Source organism: Condylura cristata, unplaced genomic scaffold (assembly GCF_000260355.1).
Source record: "Condylura cristata isolate star-nosed mole 26May11 unplaced genomic scaffold, ConCri1.0 scaffold00003, whole genome shotgun sequence".
Taxonomy (NCBI): Eukaryota; Metazoa; Chordata; class Mammalia; order Eulipotyphla; family Talpidae; genus Condylura; species Condylura cristata.
In genome coordinates, this window is record NW_004567104.1 from 46,888,265 (window position 1) to 46,914,960 (window position 26,696).

The 26,696-nt window shown below is 37.4% G+C and overlaps 1 protein-coding gene across 1 annotated transcript; it reads right to left on the reverse strand.

The window, feature by feature from the left end:
* On the reverse strand, window positions 1–24,005 carry CEP97 (centrosomal protein 97kDa). The gene is made up of 11 exons (XM_004675244.2): window positions 23,921–24,005; window positions 20,469–20,611; window positions 19,683–19,841; window positions 18,021–18,122; window positions 15,380–15,493; window positions 13,755–13,921; window positions 11,851–12,015; window positions 11,167–11,300; window positions 9,746–10,514; window positions 7,899–7,974; window positions 1–3,724 (listed from the first exon to the last, which is right to left on the reverse strand). The coding sequence occupies exons 1-11, from the start codon at window positions 23,961–23,963 to the stop codon at window positions 3,020–3,022; spliced, it is 2,577 nt and encodes an 858-aa protein (XP_004675301.1). The 5' UTR covers window positions 23,964–24,005; the 3' UTR covers window positions 1–3,019.
* Window positions 24,006–26,696: the final 2,691 nt, after the last annotated feature.

Consider the following 26,696-nt stretch of genomic DNA (forward strand, 5'->3'; position numbering starts at 1 on the left):
TACTTTTAAAAATTTTTAATTTCTACTCTTTTTACAACAAATCATATTTCTTGGAAATTTCATTCAGGGTTTAGAATAAATTATTTTCTCCAATCAATGTTACCTCGAGGTATAGAATTCTAACTCTCTTAGAACATTTTTCTCTTTCAAAGAGAATGGAAAATATGTAACTTCCTTACTGGCTCACTAACTCTAAAGATTAATAAACAGTATGTAAAAAAATTGGACTATAATAACTAAGTTTCATGGTTTATTTACTACTATCAGTAAGATCAGATAAATCATTTAATTTCTTAGGACATAAAGAGTTTCATTTTTAAGATAGATATTAAAACAGATGATTTAATTATCCTTTCAATTCTCACATGATATAATTCTGTGCTTCTGCAGGATTAATATATTGATTTTTCCATAAATCAAGCATATGTGAACTAAAGTAGCAAGTTGAATTGAACCTTTCTGTTACAAAGATTGTTTAAGCACAACTCCCCAAACTTTTATTAAGCTCATTCATTTCCTCTTTAACCAGACCAATAAGTAGCCCAGAGTTAGAACCAAGTATCTTAATGACTTAAGTTGTTTTTAAATTACATTGAAGACCTATTAAAATATATTAAGTCTATCCAAGTTTCCTATATTCTAGTTTACATTATTTTCATTCTATCTACATTCAAATAATCTGTACAGTTAAGGTAGGGGACTGTTTAGTATTCTTGCACTTCAAAACACTAATAAAAGTTACATAGAATGAATAACAGAATATTAGTCATTATTATATTCTGGTTTTTAAATAAAAGATGCTAAATATTTATTGGCTAGAAAAACAAAGCAAAAGCAAAAAGGGAACTCTTGCTGACAAATACTAATGTTCAAAATAATGTAGTTATCAAAGGAAACTAACAAACAAAACAAAAAAAGGAAACAAGCCCTTAGACTAATACCAAAATGATGTTTTATGAGGGGAAAGGTGTAAGGGGTAGTTGGAGGGGATGGATAGTGAGGGCCAACTGGACACTGGTGAAGGATAATTAGAACTTTGATGGTGGGTATGGCTGCCAAGGCGTGAAGCTACACTCCTGAAATTCAGAGTATTATAAATGAATAGTAGATATATCAACTTTAAAAGAAATTCTTTTAAAATAATCACTTAGTTGTGTTTTGTCACATTTTTTAAAAGAAGGAGAAAGGTATCAGCAGACACCTGTGTAGGTAATACAGAGCCATGACACTTGGAGCTTTTATAAGAAACCAATGTACCAGGAAGTAGCTACTTTGGTAGTAGTGCAGTGCAAGCTATTCTTTCTATGGGAAGCAAATGAGGCACTTACCTGTAACATAGAAAAATAAGGTATATTTAAGAGAAATTCAAAATCATTCATAAAAGCATTGTTCAAAAAGTAAAAAATTCTGTTTGTAGTTTAACATGCATTCAATGTTACACGTGCTTCACTAGGGAAAATCCTCTTGAGTGTAAGATTGCTGTTTTGTTTATAAGAAACAGAAAATATTTCTTTCTAAGAGATTCTGGATTTCTGAGAATAAAATCCATGACTTTTCAACCTGAGTGATAAAATTTATAAGCCTTGAAAAATACATCTTACCTATACTGGAGCAATAGTTTTTGACTAACAACAGAGTATAACATGGGATCCCTGACTTTATTCTTGAAGGATCGGAAGGTTTTATTTTATATAACTTCAAACAGGAGAAGCTTCTGACTGTAACAAAATAATGAGTATATATTTAGCACCTAAATTTTGAGAACACTTAAGTATTGCCATAGTTTTAAACAGTTATAAGTCCATAGATGGGGAAATCAGACTAGAATATCCTCAAAGACTAAAAACCAAACTTGGAAAAATTTTCATCCTTCATTTGCAAATGTACCCATCTGTATCACTGAAACACATTATCATGTCTTCCTGAAGTTACAGATACATGTTCTTTTAAACAAATAAAATGAGGTTTACTTTCTTAACCACTATTATTAACTTGTTTTTCAAATGTGGCACTTTTTTCAGAGATTCAGACAGAAAATAGTTCTTTTTTAATAAGCCCCTCATATTATATCATTAGTGTTATTTTAAATGTTCTTCACCATGAGGCAGAGGTCAAAAGTGAAGTAAATGGAAAATGACTTCTACTAAAGTACATGAGCAAATATAAAGCAGGAACAAAGATGAGTATCTATTAATTTCTGGCATTTACTAGCACATAAATGTTTACTTAGAGGGTAAAAAATTACTAAATGAAAGAGAAAAAATATGCTTGTCATGTCATTACTCCAAGTGAATGGAACCTAGCCTCTGCTCTTTTCTGACCTAAGAGAAAATTCTTGGGTTGGCTCTTTAAATAACCTTGATTTGAACCTGAAGTAACACTGCTTCATATGTTAGAGCTGATACATGATATTAACTAGAGTTGTACATGAGACAATTCAATTATCCTCACTGAAAAAGTCTATAATCTTACCTTTCCCCTTATTTGCTATAATAACAAGGCTTTCCTTCAGTCATAAGGGATGAAAAATAGTCTGCTTAAAAATTATGTTTTTACTCCAAGAAAGCTGGCAAATTTTAATAGTTCATAATTCTCATATTTGCCCTTTATATTTAAGAAACTGTATTCCTTACTACAAAATTAATTTCCTCACAGAATTTTCCTCACAGAAGAAGTACTTATTTTAAGGTAGAACTTCTATCTTCTTTAAAATATTCTAGTTTATTTCTGAAAGGAATTTACTTCAAAAGAAAAAGGAATACTGTTAATGCATTACAGTTATTAAGAAATAAAGTGCATACATCTTTCAGTTCAACTATCTGATGCATTACAGCTAAGCAAAAGGCAACAAAATAAAAATAAAGATGCAGCTCTGTATCTGGAATACAGAAAATATGAGATAAGAATACAAATTCTATATAAATAGTAATAAAATTGGGAGGATATTCCCCTTCAGAAAGCAACTAAAAATATTAAGAAAAAATTAAGTGGACTTCTGCTTCCCAAGTAACCAGACACGCTACACAGTAATACCAACATGTAATACCTGAAATGTAGAATCACATTCTGGCTGCTGCTCTTGAACGTCTGCATTTAATTCACAGTTCTCTGATGTCTGGCTGATATCAGCTTGCAAAGAAGGAGAGAGGCCATGAGCATCATCTACAGAAGCATTATCAGACAAGGCATCTAACTTTTCAGGGGAATGAGCTATGCAAAGTTTATTATCTCCTGTCCCTTCATCAAAATTTGTCCTCTCATCAGCATCTTCTAGCTGTTGAACTGAAGTTAAATACTGTTCAAGCAGACTATTTTCCTGCTCATTGTTTGAGTTTTCCTTACTCCATTCATCATGTTCTTCACTAACATCCCCTAAATCTGACTCTTTGCCATATCTGACTGTGTCAATGGAATTCCCCATTATGGAACTTTCACTGCCTTCTGTAGAACTTTTTTCAAAATCCAAAAATTCCTGCAAACGATGAACTTGTTCTGTTAGGGAGGAATGAAAACCAGAGTCTGGAAATTCAGGTAAGGATTTCTCTTGAGGAACTTCATCAGGAGCAATGAACCAATCAGAATTTTGATTAGAAGAAGGTTCCTGACTTTGGGTAAACAATGGAAGTTTAGATGGCCCCAGAGTACTTGATATAGGAGGAATATCAGTGTGCCAAGAACTTAGATGCTGATCCACTGTCTGCTGCCAAGCTTGTAGAGATCTTACCTATAAAAAAGGATATAGTTGGTTTACAAAAATAAAATCATGCCTGTTTTACCGATGTGCTTTGAGGGTTTTCTCCAACATTCATGACGCTGGTGAATAATAGAAGGTGGAACTCCCATTACCATTTCCACACATAGCACTCCCAATCTAAACCAGACTGGCTGGAGTAATACATGTCCTTGGTAACAAAATGACCTCATCAGGAACATAGCAAGGGGCAAAAACAATCCATTTGCTTTTACCGAAAAAACATGAGAAGCAAAACAACAAAGGTCTAGCTCAATACCACATGAGACCTACTGAATAAGAGATTAGAACTTAGTAATATTAAATGGATTCTCTAAAATGACTCATTTTAAATATTTACTTGGGATCAAGAGTTTTGAAATATTATCTAACAATGCAGTATACAAAACTAAAAAATAGCTTAAGTTCTTGATAATAAGACCTTGATATTTTTTAAATAAAAAATCTCAATTTTTACTGTAAAATCTCCAAAAAGATAACAAAGAGAGAGTTTTTTTAGTTTCCCTTTGACCACCCTAGTCATTGATAGCTATCTATATGTATATATATATATCATCTTTGACCTTTTATCATATATTTTCAAAGACACACAGAATTTTAAAAACCAGTTAGGTCTGGATAGTTTTTACCATGAAGTAGAACCCAATCTTCAGCAAGTAGTTTGTTTAGTTTAGTTTAGTTTTTTTTAAGGACTTGTTTATTTATGCATATAGAACTGAAGCTAGAGGTGCAAGGGCAGTGTGAGGATTCACCAAAGGCAGAGAAGGCAGCAGAACAGGCAGATGGACAAAGTACATTGCTGAGGGGAGCAGCAGGTAAGACAGATGAGGTCTGCCATGCCATGTGGGTCACCTTCCTCTCTAGGGATCAAACGTGTGCCAAAGTGGCTGTGGCTAGCTTCACAGAGCTGTGCTTTAACTTGTACCACCAGGGAGGACCCTGTTTAGTTTTGCTTTAACCATTCATTTTTTATTGATAAAATAGTCTTCTGTGCAGTTTGTCTTATCAGACACAAATTTAGATTCAACTAAAAGAAAAGTATAGAATAAAAACTGTCATACCAACAGTCTTTAAATATCAAGCTCTTAAAATCATATCCAAACATGTTCAATAGACAATTATTTTTGTCTATAAAAATAATTATTTGTCTGGCCCTCCCTGATGGCACAGTGGGTTAAAGCACTGCACTGAGAAGCTAAAGCCACTTCCCCATGAGTTCGATTCCCGCCTGCCCCGGAGGTGACCACATGGTGCGGCAGACCTCTCCTGACCTGCCCACTGCTCCCCTCAGCAGTGTACTTCGTCAATCTGCCTGATCTGTTCCCCACTCTGTCTCTGGTGAATACTCTCACCGCCCCTGCACCTCTGGCCTGTACCCCAGTTCTGTATGTACAAATAAATAAATCTTTAAAAAAAATAATTATTATTATTTGTCAAGTAGTACTTAATAATAAAGCTGCCTAACTGACCTGCCTCACTTATTTTCTTCAATTCTGACTTGGGATAAAAACTATGTGAATGAATGTGCCATCAAACTAAGGGACACTTTCCCAAAGCCAATTATTTAAAAATAAGAAAAGTTTTAAAATAATACAGTCATTTATAAAATAAAATATCAACTGGGCCCTCCCTGGTGGCACAGAGGGTTAAAGCACAGCACTAAGAAGCTAAAGCCACTTCAGCATGAGTTTGATCCCCACCTGCCCTGGAGGTGACCCACATGGCGTAGCAGACCTCTCCTGACCCACCCACTGCTCCCCTCAGCAGAGTACTTCATTGATCTGCTTGTTCTGCTCCCCACTGTCTCTGGTGAATCCTCTCACCTCCCCTATACCTCTGGCCTGTACCCCAGTTCTATATGCATAAATAAATCTTTTTTAAAAAATCAACAATATTGAAAAAAATAAAATAAAATATCAACTAAGGCTCCTGGATGAGAAAATAAAAATCAATTCATGTTGGGGCCTTTTTATTCAATCAGCCTCAACAACCCTAATTACTTTAGAAGAAATCTGAAGTGAAAGCAGTTTTGAATTTTACTAATATATTAAATTACACATAAACATTATAATATGAAGTAGCATTTAATATATGAACTCAATTTTCTGTTGTGCAAATTTTATATGTATTTAACATAAATTAAATATATATATTTAATAACCTTTGTTTTCTTGCTCAAGGTGAAATATGCAGCCCTGCTGCTTGTCAATTTCAATGGCTTTTCTGCCATTTCAGTTATCTAGTCTACATGTGTTTGTACTTCTCAGAGTGTTGTTCTTCTACCTTCAATAGACAGAAGAGCATCTTTTTTGCTAGTCATTAGCAATCAAAATAACTTGTTCTTTATTAGTTTCAAGGCTGATTGAAAGGCTACTGTTATTCTAGGCATCTATGTAATTTTTTATTCTCCTGTTGCAGTTCTCTGATTTGTGTGTTTTCTTGCTGGATTCCCCTAACTAATGTGGAGCACAGTCAATGTCTTGCAACTACATTAAGTTCTTTTTCTTTTTAAAGATTTATTTATTTATGCATACAGAACTGGGTTACAGTCCAGAGGTGCAGGGGCGGTGAGAGGATTCACCAGAGACAGAGTGGGGGCCAGAACAGGCAGAGCAAGGAAGTATAGTGCTGAGGGGAGCAGTGGGTAGGTCACGAGAGGTCTGCCACACCTGGTGGATCCCTGATCCCTCCCTGGCTGGGGATCAAACTCGCACTGAAGCGGCTGTGGTGAGCTCCACAGAGCTGCACTTTTACCCGTTGTGCCACCAGGGAGGGCCCAACTTTATTAAGTTCTTGAATTTCATCTTGATACTGCTTATGGCTACTACTTGCTTATGTTAAGTTATGGTTTGTTCGAACAGACTCTGATGCCTGTCAATCTTTCCACAAGAGTCTTGGTGTCAGTAAGTGCCTTCTCACTTGTGCAATTCATACCTAAAGGAAAACTGCGGCCTCCAAACAGCAGACATTAGCCATCACCTCCACAAATAGAACATCATTACCCAACGGAAGGGACCCTCCTTTCAGCAGGCAGGTGCAGAAGCCGGCAGCAGCAGCAGCAGAGGACAGCTGCGGACTCAGTACTGCCTAGCCCCATCCCAGTAGGATACCACCTCTACCGCCTGAGACATGTGCTCCCAATATATTTTTAATAAATAATGTTATTTTGAGATCTTCCCATGTCAATTCATACTACTACCATATTCTTCTGTTTCATAGTATTCCATAGTACTGTTATTCCACAATTTATTTAACTACATCCCTACTGCTATAAAACAAACAAAAAAATCAGCCATTTTTTAATTTTATGAAAATTAAAAATGATTTTCATATAAAAAAAGTTAATATATCACATTATTTTGTGAAATTATTTCCAAGGAAAAGAGAAGACTGTATCAGTGCAATTTCTTAGCAAGATGCAGCTCTCTCGCCCACCTGTGACTATATAGGTGCCTCTTTTCACCAATCTAATCCCCATGCAAAGCAGTAGAGATAGTCTTCTCTCAAGACTGCTCTCTGTGTTGATGCGTCTCTTTTATCAAGTCTACCCCTTTCAGCAGTAGCTCCTTCTGCCCACTTGTATCTTTTCAAGCATCCATTATTTCCTTTCCCTTTTATAATAAGCCTACCCTTTTGGATTTAAAAACAAAAAAGCATATATATATATTTCCAAGGAATAAGCATCAAGAAATATTTAATGGTATATAGTAAAAGCAAAAACTGATTATCCGAAAGGCTCCTACAGTGTGCTATCACAGGATTCAAACTCTCCCAAGAAATCATGCGTACTTTTTAGGTCTGAATATTGTAGCCTGCTTTAGTCATTTTTCACTCAAATACCCCCCCCCAACATAAAACAAGACAGATAGTACATAAAACTTCAAACTGGATTTTTTTATATTTCTTGTAAAGTTACAACTTTCATCAACTAAGTCACTATCCTCCAGCTGCATACCTTTCTTGTCAAAACAAAAAAGCAGTTTTCTTCAGGTTAAATATAACAATATTCACTGTCCTAATGCAGTGAGTGGCAATCAACAAAAATCACATCCTTGAGAAACAGTATTTAATATACCTAACTATGATTATCTCAATAAATCTAAATTTTTCTTTGTTCACACATTAGGCATTAGGAGGAGGGGTTTACCTGGTTCCAGAGGAATTTGACAGCCTCTTCTTGTACTAGTTTTTGGATCCGTTCTTCATCTCTTTCTTTTTTTAACCTATAATAATTCAAAATTCATAATAAGGAAGGATACTTTGATTTGCACTTCTCATGACAACAAATAAATACATGCATTATAAAAAGATTAATAATCTAGTTAACAGTTAACTTTGTTTTTCTAGTTAACTTTCAGAGTGTCTAAGATGAAAATTTAAACTGACTCAACATTAAAACTAAACAAAATGACTGAAATTCAGACTACACTTATTGTACAAAGTATTTCTAATGACTAAAAATAAGATCAAAAAGTTAAGTGGATTTTTAGCTGGCTTCAATTTCTCAACCAAATTCACCAAAGGATATCACAAAAGGTGACAGAAAGATGTGGTTACTCAATATCTCCCAAAACAGTTAGGGACTAGGATCACAGCTTAAAACACCCTCTTCTAAGACACTAAGGGAACTAATCTCATCAAACTTCACTCCTAGTTGGCAGAGGAAATAATTCTTGCTAACATTAACACTTCCTAATCCTTTGATTCCCGTTGTTCATTAAAGTTTTACTCTGGGCTCACTGATGCCTTCTTCATACATACATACATAACAAACTAGAGTTCTTGAATTGTTCATTTCTCCTCAGCTGTTACCACCACCATTATGTTCTGAACTTCTAACTTAAGTCTCCACTTTACCTCCCAAGCCCTTCTCCTCTGTCATCTAGGAACTGCAATAAGCAAACTCCTATATATACTCCCAAATCAATCATTATAAATATTTCCTCCCAAATATCTTCTGCTCTCTTGCCCTTCTTTCTCGCCTCCTACCATATTCACCTGGAAACAAACCAATCCTAGCTGAACCAAGTTAACCATAGCTGAATCAGAACAGACAGTTGAAAAATGTTGAAGAAAATCACACAATTGCACTTTATGCTTTTCTTCACGTGGACCAGCAATCTTCTACCCACCCCCTTACAAGTGTATTTTTAAAATGAACACCTCAGACCTTTCTCCCAAAACTTCCCATGCCCTCTCCTTATTTTCAAGAGTTGATTATCTCTGGTCTTACACATTATTGAATAAAGAGAAGCATCAATCAGTCATGACTTCCCCACCCTCACCATCTGCTTCTACTTCAAGGACCCTCTGTGCACTGCATCCCTATTCTCATACCTTCTCAAGAACTTCAATTCTGTACTTCTTTCTTTCCTCTGCACCATCTGTTATATCTGTTATTTCCCCTGTATTGAACCATTTCCATCAACACACATACCTCATCTATAGCTCCCATTACAGAAGATTCTTCCTAACTCCAGATTCTCCTCTACCAACTACTCCCTTCTCTTCCTCACAGTAACGCTTACCAAGAATGTTGGCTACACTTACTCTTCACCTTCCATTCATTATATAATGCATTCTAAACTACCTTCATCTTACTTAACCACTAAATCTACTACTAGTAAGCTTGTTGTTGATTAACTCCAAAGAAATAACCTTCAAATACTTGAAATATCATGCCTGATAAAGAGTGTTTTATATAGCTGGGACCTTAAACCACACCAGACAGTTATGTTAACAGTGTGTTTTCTCGTGAATACCTATTTTGTTAAAGAGTACCATGGATCATAATGTATCAGTATGCATTCAGTGGGAACTAAGGTCTGAGAAATTAAGGTCAGTCACATAGGCACTCAAGGATGGCATGACTGACCATCCAATAAAACCCTGTCAAGGCTCAAGTGAGTTTTCCTGGTTAGTTGTGCCTAGTCTTTCTTGGATTCTACCACCTGCAAACCCATAAACAGCAACTAAAGAAAACTTTGGACCCACCTTCTAATTTCATCAGTCAGATAGATGATGTGCTCTTGCATTCTACGTAGACGGATTTCATAACGCACATCTTTGCTTTGAGTGTTGTAGTTCCTGGCATAAAAGCCCCGCCAACAGGCTTGAAGCTTGGTGGCAGCTTCATTTAATTTCTGAAGGGCCACTTTATCTTCTCCCATAGCAACAGATCTCTGGGTTAAAACCCTGCAGGGAAGTTTCGCTGAAGCTGTTTGTAACACATTTTCTTCACTGTTTACCTGTGTATGGAAGATGCTGTGTCCAACTGACTTAGGAAAAGATGTGTGAGTGTCATCTTTCAAGACAGCACTAGTGACTGTTGATTCAGGACATGATAACAGTTCCTTTTTCTCATTTACCTCAGTAGTGATTGCATTTTTCATCACTTGAACAGAATTCTCATTTGCAGCACAGAAGGCTTTTTCCCCTTTCTTATCCTTGTCTTGGTTTCGCAGTCCTTTCACAGATTCATCTACAACGCCATCATCTTCTAGACCCAAGTGAATACCTTGTAACCTCAGCTCAACTGTAGGTGAAACTGGAGAAAGTCCTGATGCAACTGGCATAAAAGTAGACTCTGAAGAAAGAAGACTGCAGTTTAACTTGTCCTCATCTGTTTGAATATCTTCCAAGTGCAGGTCATTTCGAGAATATCTTGCAGTGTGCACAGAGGCTGTAAAGTTATTCTTAACAGCATATAACTGATCATCATTACTGCTTATCCCAACCCAAGAATTGACTTGAACGACAGGTTCTAGAAGAATCAACAGAGGGTCATTTAAACCACTAAGTACATAATAGTTTATTTTTAATATCAGCCTTAATGAGGCATAATTGATATATAAATTTTTAAGATATTTAAGGTATAAATTGATTTCATATAAATATAAATTGTAAAGGAGTTCCTGTATCGATTTATTAATACACTCCTCACCTCATTTATTTACCTTTTTTCCCCTTGGTGAGTAACAAGGTATTTTTTAAATTATATCTTTTTAGTGAAATCTAATCCCTAAAATATAATGACTTCAATAATTTTCTCCAACATGCCTAAAACATCAAATCAAATATTTTTAAGAAAATGAATTCTTAAAGTGTCATTAGAATAATAAAAGTGTCAGGTCAATATAAAAGATAGCAGTCCTCTGAATGTTTTTAAACACTAGAAATGGGAATATATACATAAACACACATATACACACACGTAAACATACACATATGGTATAAAATACACATACATATTTAAAGATACACACATGGTTTATACACACACATGTATATGCATATGTAACATATAAGACCCAAATAGTTACCTAATAAAAATATGCTTTTTTTTTCCTTTTTTATGATACCTAACAGATCAAACGACTTGGAGAAAAAGTATTAGAAATCAATTAATTTCATACCATTTTCTTGGACTATTTGGCAATCTTGAATAGGGCTTGAATGCTCAGGTAAAAGGGGTGCGCTTGTTTCGGTAGGAACAAGAGAAGACAGCTCTTCATTCTGGCTTTGGTTCATTAACTGCCTCTGGTGAAACCTAAAAATCAGTAACATCTAATGTGATTTAACACAAACCAAAAAAAAAACAAAAACACAAGGTTTAACACTGTCATAAAGTTGGGAATTTACATGTTTCAAAGTAGATACCTTTAGTCATCACCAAATTACAAAGGCTCATTGGAAACCATTGGATAGAAAAGGATACACTTTCTTTTAAACTACACATGCATACACATGTACAAACATTCAAAAGCAAGGTCTCTTATAAAACAAATGACTATTAAATGCTTCTAACCATATTTGCTAGCGTTAGTAAAGTCATATGAAACACCTACATTAGAAGGACAAATACACTTTTAAAAAATCCCACCTCCCCAAACAGCTTGGCTCTCCACCTCAAAATATGATTAGCAAAGCAGCTCTATGAAGCAAGCTGGCCTGCACTTCATGACTCAGCAACCCTGCGGGGACTGCAGCAGGGACAAGGGGCCAAAGGGCCCAGAGTTGTGGGTTCCAACTACTAACCCACGAAACAGCAGGCATTTTCATTTGTGATTTTATCAGCTACTACATATAAATGTGCTTACCTCTGTTTGCTCAGAATCTTCTCCAGTTTGGCATCCTCTGCAGTTTGAAGACCCAGTGTAGAAGTGAGAGGACAGACTGTTGCCAGATACTGGACAAGCTGAACATGCTGGCCAGGGCGATATGCTCTCCCCTTACCTTGACTATAGAGCCATTCAGCTTTCAAACTGGAATTGGGAAGACACAAAGAAGAGAAAATGACACCAAGGTAAGGAAGCTACATTTTTGAGCAATAGTGATCTTCCTCCTTCTTCTTTTTTTTCTTTTTAAGATTTATTTAGAGTATTCTAATTTATTTATTTAAATTTATTTAAAGTATTCTAGCTAATAAAAACCAAATAATAGAATTAATATTTCATATTACAATTCTCAATGACATAACAGGCATAACATAATAGGCATTGATCATCAATGGCTACCAACGACACAAACAACACCCAGCCACTTAATGCCTCTCAACTGAACCTAAAAGCAGCTGCCTCTCCAAAAAGTCTGAATCTTAACCACCCCTCCACATCCAACTACCCCTGTATAGGAAATAATGAGACAGTAGCATGTCAAAGGACAAAGGAATAAACACAGCAAAATAAACGCAGTGGGAAAATGTATAGAATGAATCAGTTGAAGAACTCAACTCAAAAAAAGAAAGAGAATACAGAAGACACCACAGACTGGGTGATTTAAGAGTGTCATCTTAGACACCCAGTGAGATGGAGCCTTCAGAGGACTCTAGCCCCAATGTGTAATCTAACTGCAAGCACATGAGACTCTGAGTAAGAACCACCCAATATTGCAGCACCAGAAACCAACGGAGTAATGATAACAGATTGATGTCACAAGGCAATAAAAAATAGAACAAGAAAGAAATGTAAGAGATACATTTACCAACTGCAGTGTAGCACTGCATTAAAATTTGGTGTTATGGACTTTTTTTTTAATGTTATAATATTATTGCAGTTATTTCTTCAAGAGACATTATCTTTTAGAGACATATGCTTATATAGATATATATTCATTGACTAAATGGTTGGTAAGCCGGGTTTTGCTTCAAAAGTGGGAAGTGAGTAAAGATACCGACAGACAAGGTCAGTCATGGATTGAAAATCACTGAAGTTGCATGATGGACTAACAGGCACTCATTATACTACTACTCTGCTTGCTTTATTTTTTTTAAGGATTTATTTATTTATGCATACAGAACTGGAGTACAGGGATGGTGAGAGGACTCACTAGAGACATAGCCGGAAATAGGCAGAGTGACAAAGTACAGCAGGACAGACAGGAGAGGTCTACTATGCCATGTGTGTCACCTCCCTGGCCAGGGATCAAACTCACGCTGAAGTGGCTATAGCCAGTTTTATAGCACTGTGCCTTAACCTGCTGCACCACCAAGGAGGGCCCTCTGCTTACTTCAGCACCAACTGTAAGGCTAGTTCAACATAGCATAGACAGTCCTTAATTCTAGCATAGACAGTCCTTAATTCTCACAGCATCCTTGAAAGTGAGGATGTATTAGCCACATTTTACAGAAGTGAGAACTAAGGCTTGTATAGGCTAAATAACTTGCCGATGTCGCAGTTAATCTGTGCCAGGGGAAAAGCTGAAGCCTTTTTTGTTTTTGTTACTTCTGAACAGGTCTTATCCCTCTTCCACGTCTCTCTTTACATTACACCTTATTTCTGACTATCCAACCACTGTGCCTTCTAAATATGAAGATGTATAAATTTTTAGAAAGGATAAAAAATCTTAAATAACCAGCACATACTTTTCTGTATGACTGCATTAATGATATTAAACTCTAAATGCACATTTTAAGAAAGTTGGTATATTGACAATCTATAGTAGATAGAAGTGATCTTCTCAGAAACTTCCCAGATAACTGTGATGTTAAAGATATCTTATTCACCTTTCCTTTTGAGAAATCACATATCCATCCAGAACTCTGAGGTTTAAGCACCAGCTGACAATGTACGGTCGATAGTCAAACCCTGGAATGGAAGGCGTTGCCATCACACAAGGATTGTTCATGATCGACAATTGTTCCAGTTCAGTTAAGGATGCCAAAAAAGATATCTGGAACAAAGGACATCTTTGTTAAATGAAATAGACTATTCAGTGTCAAATGTGGGGCTTCTACTGATTATGCATCTTTGGCAGTTTAGTACATAACAATTTCTCTCTTGTTCTGAAAAGGAACAAGTAACACTTACATTATCCACTGACTTCCAAAATTCTAACAATATGGCCATCTGTGGCTCTATGGCCATATGTCCTTGCTGTACTAAGTCCCTCAGGATGTATTAGCACTGTTTCTTAGCAGTGCTAAGAACTGCTAAGAAAAATACAGAAAAATATATTTTGAAAATCTAACAGCAGCCAGGGAAAGAGACAAAATGTGCTTTTATTAACCCTTTTTATTCTCGTGTCCTTGAAAGTATATAGCAATATTCATTAAAAAAAAAAGTATGTAAGACGATTATGGGTGTTATGGAGAAAGAAAGCAGAGGAGGGGGGTCAGATATGGCCAGGGTGGTACAGTCTTAACTTTTATTTATTTAAAAGATATATTTTTATTTATTTATGCATAAACTGGGGTGTAGGCCAGAGATGCAAGAGGTAAGAGGACTCATCAGAGATCGATGTGGAGAGCAGAACAGGAGAATTACTGAAATACACTGCTGAGGGGAGCAGCCAGGATGAGACAGATGTCCGCTGTACCATGTGGGTCAGCTCTCCCAGCAGGGGACTGAACTCATGTTGAGTGGCTGGCAATAGCTAAATAGTGCTGAGACTTTATCCCCTGCACCATCAGTGAGGCCCTTGGTTCAGTTTTACTTTTTTTTTTTTTTAAAGATTTATTTATTTGTGCATACAGAACTGGGGTACAGGCCAGAGGCTCAGGGGCGGTGAAAAGCTTCACCAGAGACAGAGTGGGGAACAGAACAGGCAGATCGACGAAGTACACTGCTGAGGGGAGCAGCAGGGCGGGCCAGGAGAGGTCTGCCACGCCATGTGGTCACCTCCGGGGTAGGCGGGAATCAAACTCATGCTGAAGTGGCTTTAGCTTCCCAGTGCTGTGCTTTTAACCTGCTGCGCCACCAGGGAGGGCCTCAGTTTTACCTTTAAATACAGTACACAGGAAGACCTCATGGACAAAGTCACACTGAGTAAAAACTTGAAAGAATGAAGGAGAGAGCAAAGCAAAGATATTGGATAGAGGGAGCAATAAAGGCCCAGAAGACAGTTATGTTTAAAAAAAGAAAAGTTAATCCCTTTAATGTAGATGTCCCTCTATAACTAATCCCTTAACAGTGGATTGACAATTACAGCAATAGAAAGAAAATTAGCCCTTAATGACCCACTGACATTAAGAAAACAGTGAAGAGAAAACTGATCTTCTAGAACCAAGTTTTTCATATTATTGGCAGTTTCTTTCGAGACACTCCAGTATAAAAGTGAGTTCAGAACTTTCTCTTTCATCAATCTGGTCTTTTCAGCTTCCTAGATCTCACAGAAAACCCTCATATTTACCTCATTTAAGTCGCGGATTTCATTTTCTGCCAAAGAAAGTATTGCAAGACATCTGGGTAGATATGCAGGTGCCATTCTAAGAGAGGTGATGATGTTTCCATGTAAAAGGAGGGTCTTGAAAGGAAAAACAAATTACAAATGAAAAGATTACAAATAAGTTGTTCTATTTTGACAAAACCAATATAGTATGCAATTTATTATACTTCTTGTCACAAATAAATCAAAGACTGCTAATGATAGATGGGTCGTAGGTGGTCTTTTGGACCAAATCTCTCTTTTCACATCTAAGATTTAAGATCAAAAAAGTTTAAAGATATTCAAGAACACATGATTAGTATGGTAATTAGCATGTTGTGAGATTTAAGTTACTAAAACTTGAGTCATTTAAATCCTATTTGTTCTCTTTAAAAAAACATCAAAATTTTCGGGACTATGGTGATGGCACATGGGTGACTTGGTGATGGGAGACCTGTGGGTATTACAATTGAGATGAAAAAAAAATGTATAAAATGATGTAAAAATAAACTGTTATAAAATAAAAAAAAAATCAAAATTTTTTAAATATAAAAATATCAAAAGAGAGGCCAAGAATAAAGAAAAACATTCATTACAACTAGCATGTATAAAGTGAATTCTTAGAAAGTAAAAGAGTTATCACTCACAACCCATAATTGATAAGTGTATTCTTTGAGTAACTAAAAGCCTAGGAAGGCACCTCTTGCATGGGAAGCTAACTCAAAGCAAGTAAGCAACACTGAAGAATGAACCAATGATTGTAATACCCAGAATTCTGATAAGATAATCAATTAAAAAAAAATTATCTTAGTACACCTGAATTATCTTATTGTCTAGCCAAACGTTTTTGCCAATATTATCTACATAAAATGTTTAGAATAATTGTTGATAAAAATTATTTCTGCTAAAGATATTGGGAAAATTGAGTTAATATACTCCTTCCAAGCCTTAATGTGTTCACTGATGCCAATAATATCCAATGAAGCAAGTACAGAAAAAGCCTACATGTTTTTTGAAGCTGTGATTCCCAACCCTTATTTGACACATTCATTCCCATAAAAAGTGCTATGTTACACACTTTTTAAAATTAAAGCAAATATAATTTTCATAATTTAGTAATAGCACTCATTAAAAAGCAACAATCGGCACTCCCTGGTTGCACAGCGCGTTAAAGCACAGCATTAATAGGCTAAAGCCACTACAGCATGAGTTCAACCCCCACCCCAAAGGTGATCCGAATGGCCGGGCAGACTGCTGCTCCCGTCAGCAGTGTACTTCGTCGATCTACCTGTTCTGCTCCCCACTCTGTCTCTGGTGAATTCTCTCACCACACCTGCACCTCTGGCCTATACCCCAGTTCTGTATGCATAAATGAATCAATCTTAAAAAAAAAAAAAAAACAACAATCTTAAACATCAAAAATTAGATGGAAATTTAGGAATAATTACTCTCAACCAAGAATGTTATGTATCACTTACTAAAACTGCTAGCACTGACTGGCTGGATATAACAGAAATATCTTCACGTTCAGAGAATGGCAAATAAGAATTAGTCTTATCGACAATGACCAATTTTGTTTTTTCTTTAAAGATTTATTTATGCTGGCCCTCCCTGGTGACGCAGCGGGTTAAAGCACTGCACTAGGAAGCCACTTCCGCATGAGTTCGATCCCGCCAGCCCGGGAGGAGATCCATATGGTATGGCAGACCTCTCCTGACCCGCCCACTGCTCCCCTCAGCAGTGCACTTCGTCGATCTGCCTGTCTGCTCCCCACTCTGTCCCTGGTGAATCCTCTCACCCTCCGCATCTCTGGCCTGTACCCCAGTTCTGTATACATAAATAAATAAATAAATATTAACCAAAAAAAAAAAAAAAAGATTTATTTATGCAGGGCCTTCCCTGGAGGTGCAACAGGTTAATCCACAACACTGAGAGACTGAAGCCACTTCAGCATGGGTTCGATCCCCACCCTGGAGGTGACCCACATGGCGTGGCAGACCTCTCCTGACCCGCCCACTGCTCCCCTCAGCAGTGGACTTCGTCGATCTGCCTGTCTGCTCCCCACTCTGTCCCTGGTGAATCCTCTCACCCTCCGCATCTCTGGCCTGTACCCCAGTTCTGTATGCATAAATAAATTAAAAAAAACCTATTTATGCATACAAAAGCTGGGTTGTAGGCCAGGGGTATAAGGGTAGGGGAAATGAGAGGATTCACCAGAGAAAGAGTGTGGAGCAGAATAGGCAGTTGTACTGAAATACACTGCTGAGGGGTACAGCAGGCAAGATTGGAGAAGTCTACTGTGCCATGTGAATCAAACTGCCAGGGGATCAAACTGGTGCAGTGGCTAGCGGTAGCTTAACAGTACTGTCTTTAATCCCTGCACCATCAGGTAGGCCCACAACAACCAGTTTTAGACAAGGTCAATTATAGATTAATCAATTATTAGTTACACATCTAAAAACAAACTTTTCATATTTAATTTCTATTACTCTAATAGCATTTTTATCATGAAAAATGAACATAATCTATTCTTCATATACAGTAGATCTATTTTAAGCCAATCAGATCACTTTCTCTTAGTATTTTAGTATAAAATTTCAGAAATGACATCAGAAAACATGCTTACCTTCAGTGATACTAATTTAGATAGATCACCTATCTGGGATATATTATTATCTGACAAATCAAGGTGCTGAAGAGCTGTACAGCTATTGATTTGTTCCATTGCCTATCACAGAAAAAAAAGGGAATCACATTATTTCATGCACATAAAATCAATCAAGTAAATTCTTCTGCAGTTCCTTAGAGTTGTGTTTCCAGTTCCCTCTGCTTCTTATTGGAAGCAAATGAGCAGGGCTTAGCAAAAGGAGCCAGTGCTAATAGAATTTCATAAATTATTACATAGCAAGCTTCCTTATTATCCCTAAAAATAGAAGGCTACCAAGTGGCTCATATCACCCCATATGTTCAGAACTTGAACAAAACCTTAGTGATGACACCTGACAGTTGATATACCATAAATTTTACAAGTTAAGTGGAACCTAAAACCTTGAGTCAAATCTAGGCTGTGTAACCTTAGATAAGTTACCTAATTTCTCTGTCCTTCAGTTCCTTCATCTATATAGTAGACATATGATTATACCTAATGCACAGGCTGTCATCATATTGAGAATGAATTAAAACTGTTAATAAAATGACTTAGAATACAGTATAAACTGCTGAGTAAAAGTCAGCAATTTATATCACTTAATCCAGCATATCAAAAGACCATACACACATACACACACACACACAAAAGAACACAGATATTTACTAACTTACTCCAAATTATAGGACTGCTAAGTGGTGGAAACAAGCTAAAAATCTGACCTCCTAACTTTTAAAACAGTATATTCTCCACTATACCATTCAATATTTACTTAGGGCCTCCTTGGTGGTACTGGGGTTAAAGTCTCAGCACTATCAAGCTACTGCCAACCACTTCAGCAGGAGTTCAATACCTGGCCAGGGAGGTAACCCATATGGCAACAGACCTCTCCTGTCTCTACCACTGCTCCCCTCAGTAGTGTATTTCAGTCAATCTGCCTGTTCTGTTCCTCACTGTCTCTGGTGAATCCTTTCATCTCCTGGCACCTCTGGCCTACACCTCAGTTCTTGCATGCATAAATTTAAAGAATAATAAATCTTAAAAAAAAATAATTTACTTAAAGTTGAATTCAGTATGACATAATCTTCCTATAACTCATTCCACTGTTTGATCTACTTTTCTAAGAATAGCTGTTTCACGTTTAAAAGAATATTCTATTGCACATATATTTCAACATGAGATTTTTTTAAAGATTTATGTTATTCATGTATACGTACAAGAGCTGGGGAGTAAACCATGGAAGGGGGAGCATTCATCAGAAACAAAATGGGATACAGAACAGGTGGACTGATTGAAATACACTGCACAGGGAAGCAGTGGGCAAGACAGGAAAGGTCTGCTAACGCATGTGGGTTAGCTCCCTGGCTGGGGATCGAATTTGAACTTCTGCTGCAGTGGCTGCCCAGCCAATAGCTTTATAGAGCTGAGACTTAACCCCTGGTACCACCATGGTGACCCTCAACATGAGATTTGTAAAAAAATTTATGTCAACTGAAATTACCTCTGGAGATTGCAAGTGGACACTTTCACATTTTATTTTATTCTATTTATTTCTATACTGCTTAAGTTTTTTTTTCTACAGTAAACAATTATATAAATTAATGAAAGAAAACTTAATTACTAAAAAAAGAAACTACTTACCTTGAGATTATTTCCTGCCAAATTCAGCCATTCCAAATGTACCAGCTCCTTTAACCCTTCCACATAGCCAATGCTATTGTGAGGCAAATTTAACACTCGGAGTTGTGTAAGTTTGGCAACACCCATCATCCGTACCAGCCGATTATTAGCCACTGACAACTATGAAAAGCAGACATGTTATTATTCTTAGAAACAAAAAACAAATATATTACATTCACATTAAGGTGGTTAAAAAGATTTGTATGCATGGTCAAACACTCCCAAGTATACAAGCCTAAACTATACTTTTCTTAAAGGTTGTCTAAATATACCACAGAGTAACTGTTAGTCTACTGTTATTGTTGCTATTCCTAAACTGCAAAATATAAAACTGGGTGACCAGCCCTACACCCAGTTCAAGAGAATACATAACACAGCAACTGCTTGAGATACTCCACAAAAAACAGGGTCCAAGCCATATGTTATCTGTCAAAATCTAGAACAGCCCAAGACACAGCCCAAACACAGTTTGTTGAATGAATAAAAAAATGCTTCACCCCCATTATGAGGAAAACTCTTAACAACATATTATTTTGCCCATAAAAATCTTGTCTTACTTTAAACTTTTTTCTTTTAAACAATTCTCTAAATGTAGCATATATGTTCATCTTAATAAGCTGTCATATAAAAACCTGCAACATTTACTGCTCCCCAATCCTACAAAATTACTTTTTGCTACTTTATTGTTTTAGTTTGCTTAATACAAACTGGTCTGATGTAGCTATTTCCTCAGATAGTAATACTTACCTGTATTAATCGTCTGCATTTCTCAAGATTTTCCAATTTAATAATCTGATTTTTATCCAGAATCAGAGTATGAATATCAACTTCACAGGGTAAGTTTGCACTTAGTTTCTGTAGTCCCTGCCCTGACCAATTGACCACTGACCCTTGAAAAGAGAATGGAAATTGTTAGAGAACACAAATAAAATAGATGAACATGGGGAGGAAATTATACTCCTAAAATCTCTGTACATTTAGAGTAAAACAGTAAAAAGAATAATAAATAACAAGATTTAAAAACTAATATAATCAGGCTCTAAATGATCAGATTAAATTATTCATATTCCCCAGAAATGTCTGATTACAATTGGATTTGTGATATTCTACTCAAGTTTCTAAAATATAGTACTTTGGAATGCTCCATGTTTAAATATCAATTATTTAATACTTGGTGATTAATGATACAATTTTTGTAATTGCTTATTAATTTTTAAAATTTTCTTACATTATTATTCATTTTTGTCCAGTATTTGATTTCTCCCCTCAGGTGTAGGCCCCATAATTCTCCCATCACCACAGCACCCTTGTCGCTTGTGCTCTTCCCTCCTGTTTTGACCCTTCTTTCTCCCCCTTCCCCATTTATGCCTGAGATCTATGATTTGCTTGCAAATTCTGTCTTTTTCCTGACCCTGTGTTCAGTGTCCCTATAGTCCACCTGTAAGTAAAAACATCCAATATTTTTCTTTTTCCTTCTGACTTATTTTGCTTAGCATAATCCTTTCCAGTTCTATATTGCACAAATGGCATGAGTTTAATTTTTTGATTGCTGAATAATATTCCATTGTGTATATATACCACATCTTCATTCATCTGTTTGGGTTATCTAAGTTGTTTCCATATCATAGATAGTCCATATCATAGCTGCAATAGTAAAGACAGGAGTTCAGGTTTTCTTTCAAATGAGCGTTTTTGTGTCCTTTGGTAGATTCCTAGGAGTGGAATTTTGAATCATAGTGTAGACTATAAATAATTAAAATACGATAGGACTAAATTAGAAAGTTAAAATTATAATGGGAGGTAAAAATGAGACCATTCTACTTTCTTAACAATAACAACAACAAAAAAAACTCCATTAACTTAACTAAGAAATAGGCACAGGAGATAAACTCATGCCATTTGCGGGAACATGGATGGAGCTGGAGCTGGACAGGATCATGCTTAGTGATATAAACCAGAAAGAAAAAGAAAAATACCAGATGGCTTCACTCATGGCAGGAGTATAAGGGATCAGGAAAAAAAAAAAACTGTAATAAAGTAAAAATGAAAATCAACAAACAATATAAACCAGAGACAATCTATGGGGGTAGAGAGGGGAATGTGATCAAAACTGGGGCAGGAAGAGCACATAGGACTACGGTGATGGCACAGGGTAAATTGGTGATGGGAAGCCCACAGGGATTACAACTAAGATGAAAAAGTGTACAAAATAAAGAATGATATAATATGTAATATATGTGCATATATGTATACATTATATATGTGTACATTGTATATACACACATGTGTGTACACTATATACACATTATATATGTGTGTAGGTATATGCATATATAATAAAAAAAAGAAATAGGCATAGGACTTGAAAAAATATAAATTCCCATTAAGTAAATGAAAAGATGCACATCGTTAACCAGGGAAATGCTAATCAAAATCTCAATGAGACACCACCCGATGGGATAAACTACTATTAAAAAAAATAATAAGGGCTCTCCCTGGTGGCACAGTAAGTTAAAGTACCACATTATGAAGCAAGCTCTCCCAAGCCACTGCGGCACAAGTTCCATCCACAGCAAGGGAGCGGACCCACATTTCGTGGCAGACCTCTACTGACCCGCCTGCTGCTACCCTCAGCAGTATACCTTTTCCATCTGCTTTTCTGCTCCCCATTCTTTCTCTAGTGAACTCTCTCACCTACCACACCTCTGATCTGTACCCCAATTCTGTAAGCGTAAATAAATAAATCTAAAATAATAATAATAATAAGGGCCTCCTTGGTGGCACAGAAGTTAAAGCTTCAGCACTGTCAAGCTAACTCACAGTTCAGTTACAATAGCTACAAAATGAGAAAATGCACTTAATTAATCAAATTTATTTGAAATTGAAAAGAGAAACCATCAGAACAGCATTTAGTAGTTTCTGGAACATAGCACTCAATAAAGCACTTTAATATATCACTGGGCAAGTTACTCATTATGGTATTTTGGGCATGTTATTGATTTTCTGAGTTCTGTAAAATGGGGATGTAAATAATACCTGGGTGTAATATTGTTTTATAGAGAAAATGAGACAATGTAAGAAAAGCACATAAAACATCTTTTGCCTTGTTAAAACTGTTCTTTGTAAATAAATGTTAACTACTTATTGCTGGTTAGTGGACTTGGGAGGTGAGACAGCTAGAAGGGATGGGAACAGGGAAACTGCCACTTTCAAATTTATACACAGATTAAGGTTACTGTGGGAATGATTATGGGATATTACTCTTCTGGAGGACTTCAAGGTTTTCCATTGTCTAGGGGCTTCTAGAGCTGGGGAGTGGGATGGAGGGAGTTGTGACAGGGATCAGGAACTTGCTGAGAATTTGATGAAAACTGTGTATTGTCCCGGGAAAAAGCACAACCTTTACTCAAATTATAAGGGGTCCAAAGACCTTAGAACTATGGATCTCTCCCACCCCAGCCCTCACTCACAAAAAGTTAACAGCCGCCCGATCTAAGCACTGGAGACAGGCCAAGAAGTTGGGCCCTCCTCCGTACCCAATGGCTGCTGCTGAACCTAGGGGCTGTAACCAAAACAAAGGAGCTGGTCTTAATGCCTGGCGGTTTCCGCCACCTAAGCACCTGTACCCGCGCTACGCTGGGCAGACACCAAATCCAGTCCCAGTACTCCGTCTGCAGAACGAGAGCTGGAAAACTGTGGGCTCTGGATCATCCCCAACTCATTTCACGACCACCCGACACTTCCAAGAAAGCGTTTAACGTCAGTCTATGTAACTGTGTTTGAGAAAGTGTTTTCCGAATGAACTCAGAACCAGGCAGACAAGGGGAACGCTTGAAGCAAAAGAGAATTGCAATTATCACTTGGGCATCCAGAAATCAAAAATAAACATACATTAAAGGCCACCGCCATCTGAAGCCCACCGCCCCAGCAGCGACTGCAGCGCGGGAACCAGGGCACCCGGCCGCACAAAGACCCCTGGGGCTTGTAGTAACCTTCTCCACCCTCGCCTCCATACTTGAAAAATGGATAGCGCCCAGGGACTACAACTCCCGGTGGGCCACGCGCGCCCGCGCCGCCCACGATCCTGCATCAAAAGAATTGGTACAGACTGCACACTAAAACCAGGCTTCTTCTCTCCACCAACTATTTAATTCAACACATGGTGTTCACCTTGTAACTCCGGGTGGGTATCGCCTTACCTTCTCTGGGAGGTAAAGCCGTATCGACGCGCGCCACCGCCATACCTTCCGCTTACTAGTACCAAGCAACCGTCCTCCCCGACTCTGTAGAGCTTGTAGGCGACAGGAAGGAGCCGAAACTACCGTTCCCAAGATGCACTGCACCGGGAAGCCCCAATTGGCTGCCTACGCCTAATGATGTAAAACCAATTAGTTAGAATTGAGCCAGAAATCAGCCCAGAAACTCGAATCAACTATTTGGTGAATCGGTAAACTGTATTATTATATGATCATTTCACTACCTTTGCTAGGTGTTAGCGAAATGTGACGCTTTACCATTTGGATGAATATAGGTCGTTACTTATACAGAACGAATATACGTGCTCATTATCAAAAGTGTGGGGAAGCTGTCCTTTTTGACATTCTAAGTGACATTAAATAGTTGGTGGAGAGAAGAAGTCCTTTTTCAGTGTCCTACCCTCCTGTAGCACTGACTTGGGCGATCTTACTGAGATATCCAAAAATTGGATAAATTTTATTTTTAAATTTAGTTAAAGAATGCTTGCTGAGATACTTTTAAAATTTTATTTACTTATTTGTGTACAGGAGAACTGGGCTACAGGCCAGAGGGGAGGGTAGGGGGGGGGTGGGCAAGGGTGTTGACAGGATTCACCAGAGACAGAGTAGGGCACAGAACAGGCAGAGCAACTAAAATACACTGCTGAGGGAAACAGCTGGTGAGACAGGACAGGTCCGCTGCACCATATGGATCACCTACCTGGATAGAACTCTGCTGCAGTGTCTAGAAAAGCATCATAGTGCTGTGAGATTTAACCCCTTGTGCCACTAGGTAGGCCCCCCAAGCTAGCTTTTAACGTTATTTTTAAATGGCTGTTTTTGAATATTTAACAGAACTTCTAACCTGGGAGTATATTTAATCAGCGAGCACCTAGAATTTTTCCAGGGAATATACAGAAATTTACAATATGGTCTCCAAAGGTAAAAAATCAGGCTATCTGGAGGGCAGTAGGCTTACACTTTTGAGATGCCTATAATCACACTTCCTAAATTGTGTGATTTAAATTTTTGGACTCAAGACTTCAAGGAATAGAAAAAGAAACAAACTAGTCTTCAGGAAAGACTTGAAGGAGGATGTGAAACTGGGGCTAGGGGTTAAAAGACTTAACAGTAAATGAGGAAGACAGGGTCCTCCTTGGTAGTGCAACACATTAAAGCACAGCACTGAGAAGCTACCGCAGCCACTGCATCATGACTTCAATCCCTGGACAGGAGGTGACCCACATGGCATGGCAGATCTCTCCTGAACTGTCCACTAGTGACTCCCCTCAGCAGTGTATTTCAGTACATCTGCCTGTTCTGCTCCCCACTCTGTCTCTGGTGAATCCTCTCATCGCCCCCCCCCCAGCACCTCTGGCCTGTACCCCAGTTCTGTTTGTATAAATAAATAAATCTGAAAAAAAAAAAAGAGGAAGACATTAGCACAGGCTACCGGTGTTAATGAAGCCATGCTCACAAGAAATAAGGAAGAAAGCTAATAGCACCACAGGATGTACAAATGGAGCTTTCAGTTTCTACTACCCCCGGACCCCAACTCATACTGGCAACTTTTATTCTGAACTCTCCTCCTTCTCAAACAGCAGTATCCAAAATCTTTGATTAATTTCTGTTTGGGAAAAACTTGTAATCACACTGCTAGATTTCTAGGTAGTTTTTGAGCATTCCCTCCTTTCTGGGTTTCCTCCTCTCTCTGACTACACTTTTCTTATTTTTTCTTAAATTATCTTCCACACTGTTTTAGTCTGGAGACAAAGTTCCTAAATTTGAATTAAGACTAAAAATTTTTCCCCCTTAACTAAGAGATCCTTATACAGAAAACTCAAGTCTCATTATGTAAGTATAAAACAAAGCAAGTCTTAATGTTGCCTCCTACTAACATTTTTTCCTTGATATAGTGGTAACTGGGGAAAATCTACAGCCCAGAAAGAGAATGGTTTACAGCTCTCTCCAATTTACCTGGGTAATGACTTAGGGAAAAGATCCTGAAAACCCAGCGGGTAATTAAGCACGGGTACTTGAAAGTTTATAGTAACAGCAGAACCAGAGTTTTGTCTGGTTTATCTCAGCTAGGATCAGAAAGGGAAGGACCAATGGATTCCTTTTATGCGCCCAAGTATGTAGTCATGGCTCTTAAAGAAAGTGGCTAGATGTTCCTGCACAATCCCACATGCTTAAGTGAACAAGCAACCCTTCAGAAATCACATAAGAATTCTTCTATGCTTTCCATACGGCTTTGCCATCACTTGCCACACTTTAACTAAAATTGCCTCACCTTGTATATACCTTAAATTCTGCAAATTCTCAATTTGTAGGATTCTACTAATCAACCCCATTAACTCAGCATGGTAACATGTTGGCAGGTGAAGACACACAAAATCTTTCTTATCAGCACAGTATGCCTGATCTCTGCAACAGCTGATGGTCCTAACTCATCTCCCCTATCTCTTATCTGCCCACTACTAATGGCATGATTAAAAAACACCCTTTATTCTGTCAATACCCTCCTCAAAAACTTCCCTTTTAAATTCAAAGGCCACCATAATCTAACCTCAGCTCCTTCCCACCATTTATTCCACTAGTTTTCATTTGGTGTTATGGTTGAGATTGACACAATGTAATTTCTGACACAGAGAGTTCAAACTACTTGCACAACAAAGATGAATTTAAAAGTAAGATAGTGGCAGGAAGGAAGCTGTTATAACAGTGGATGGTAACTTTT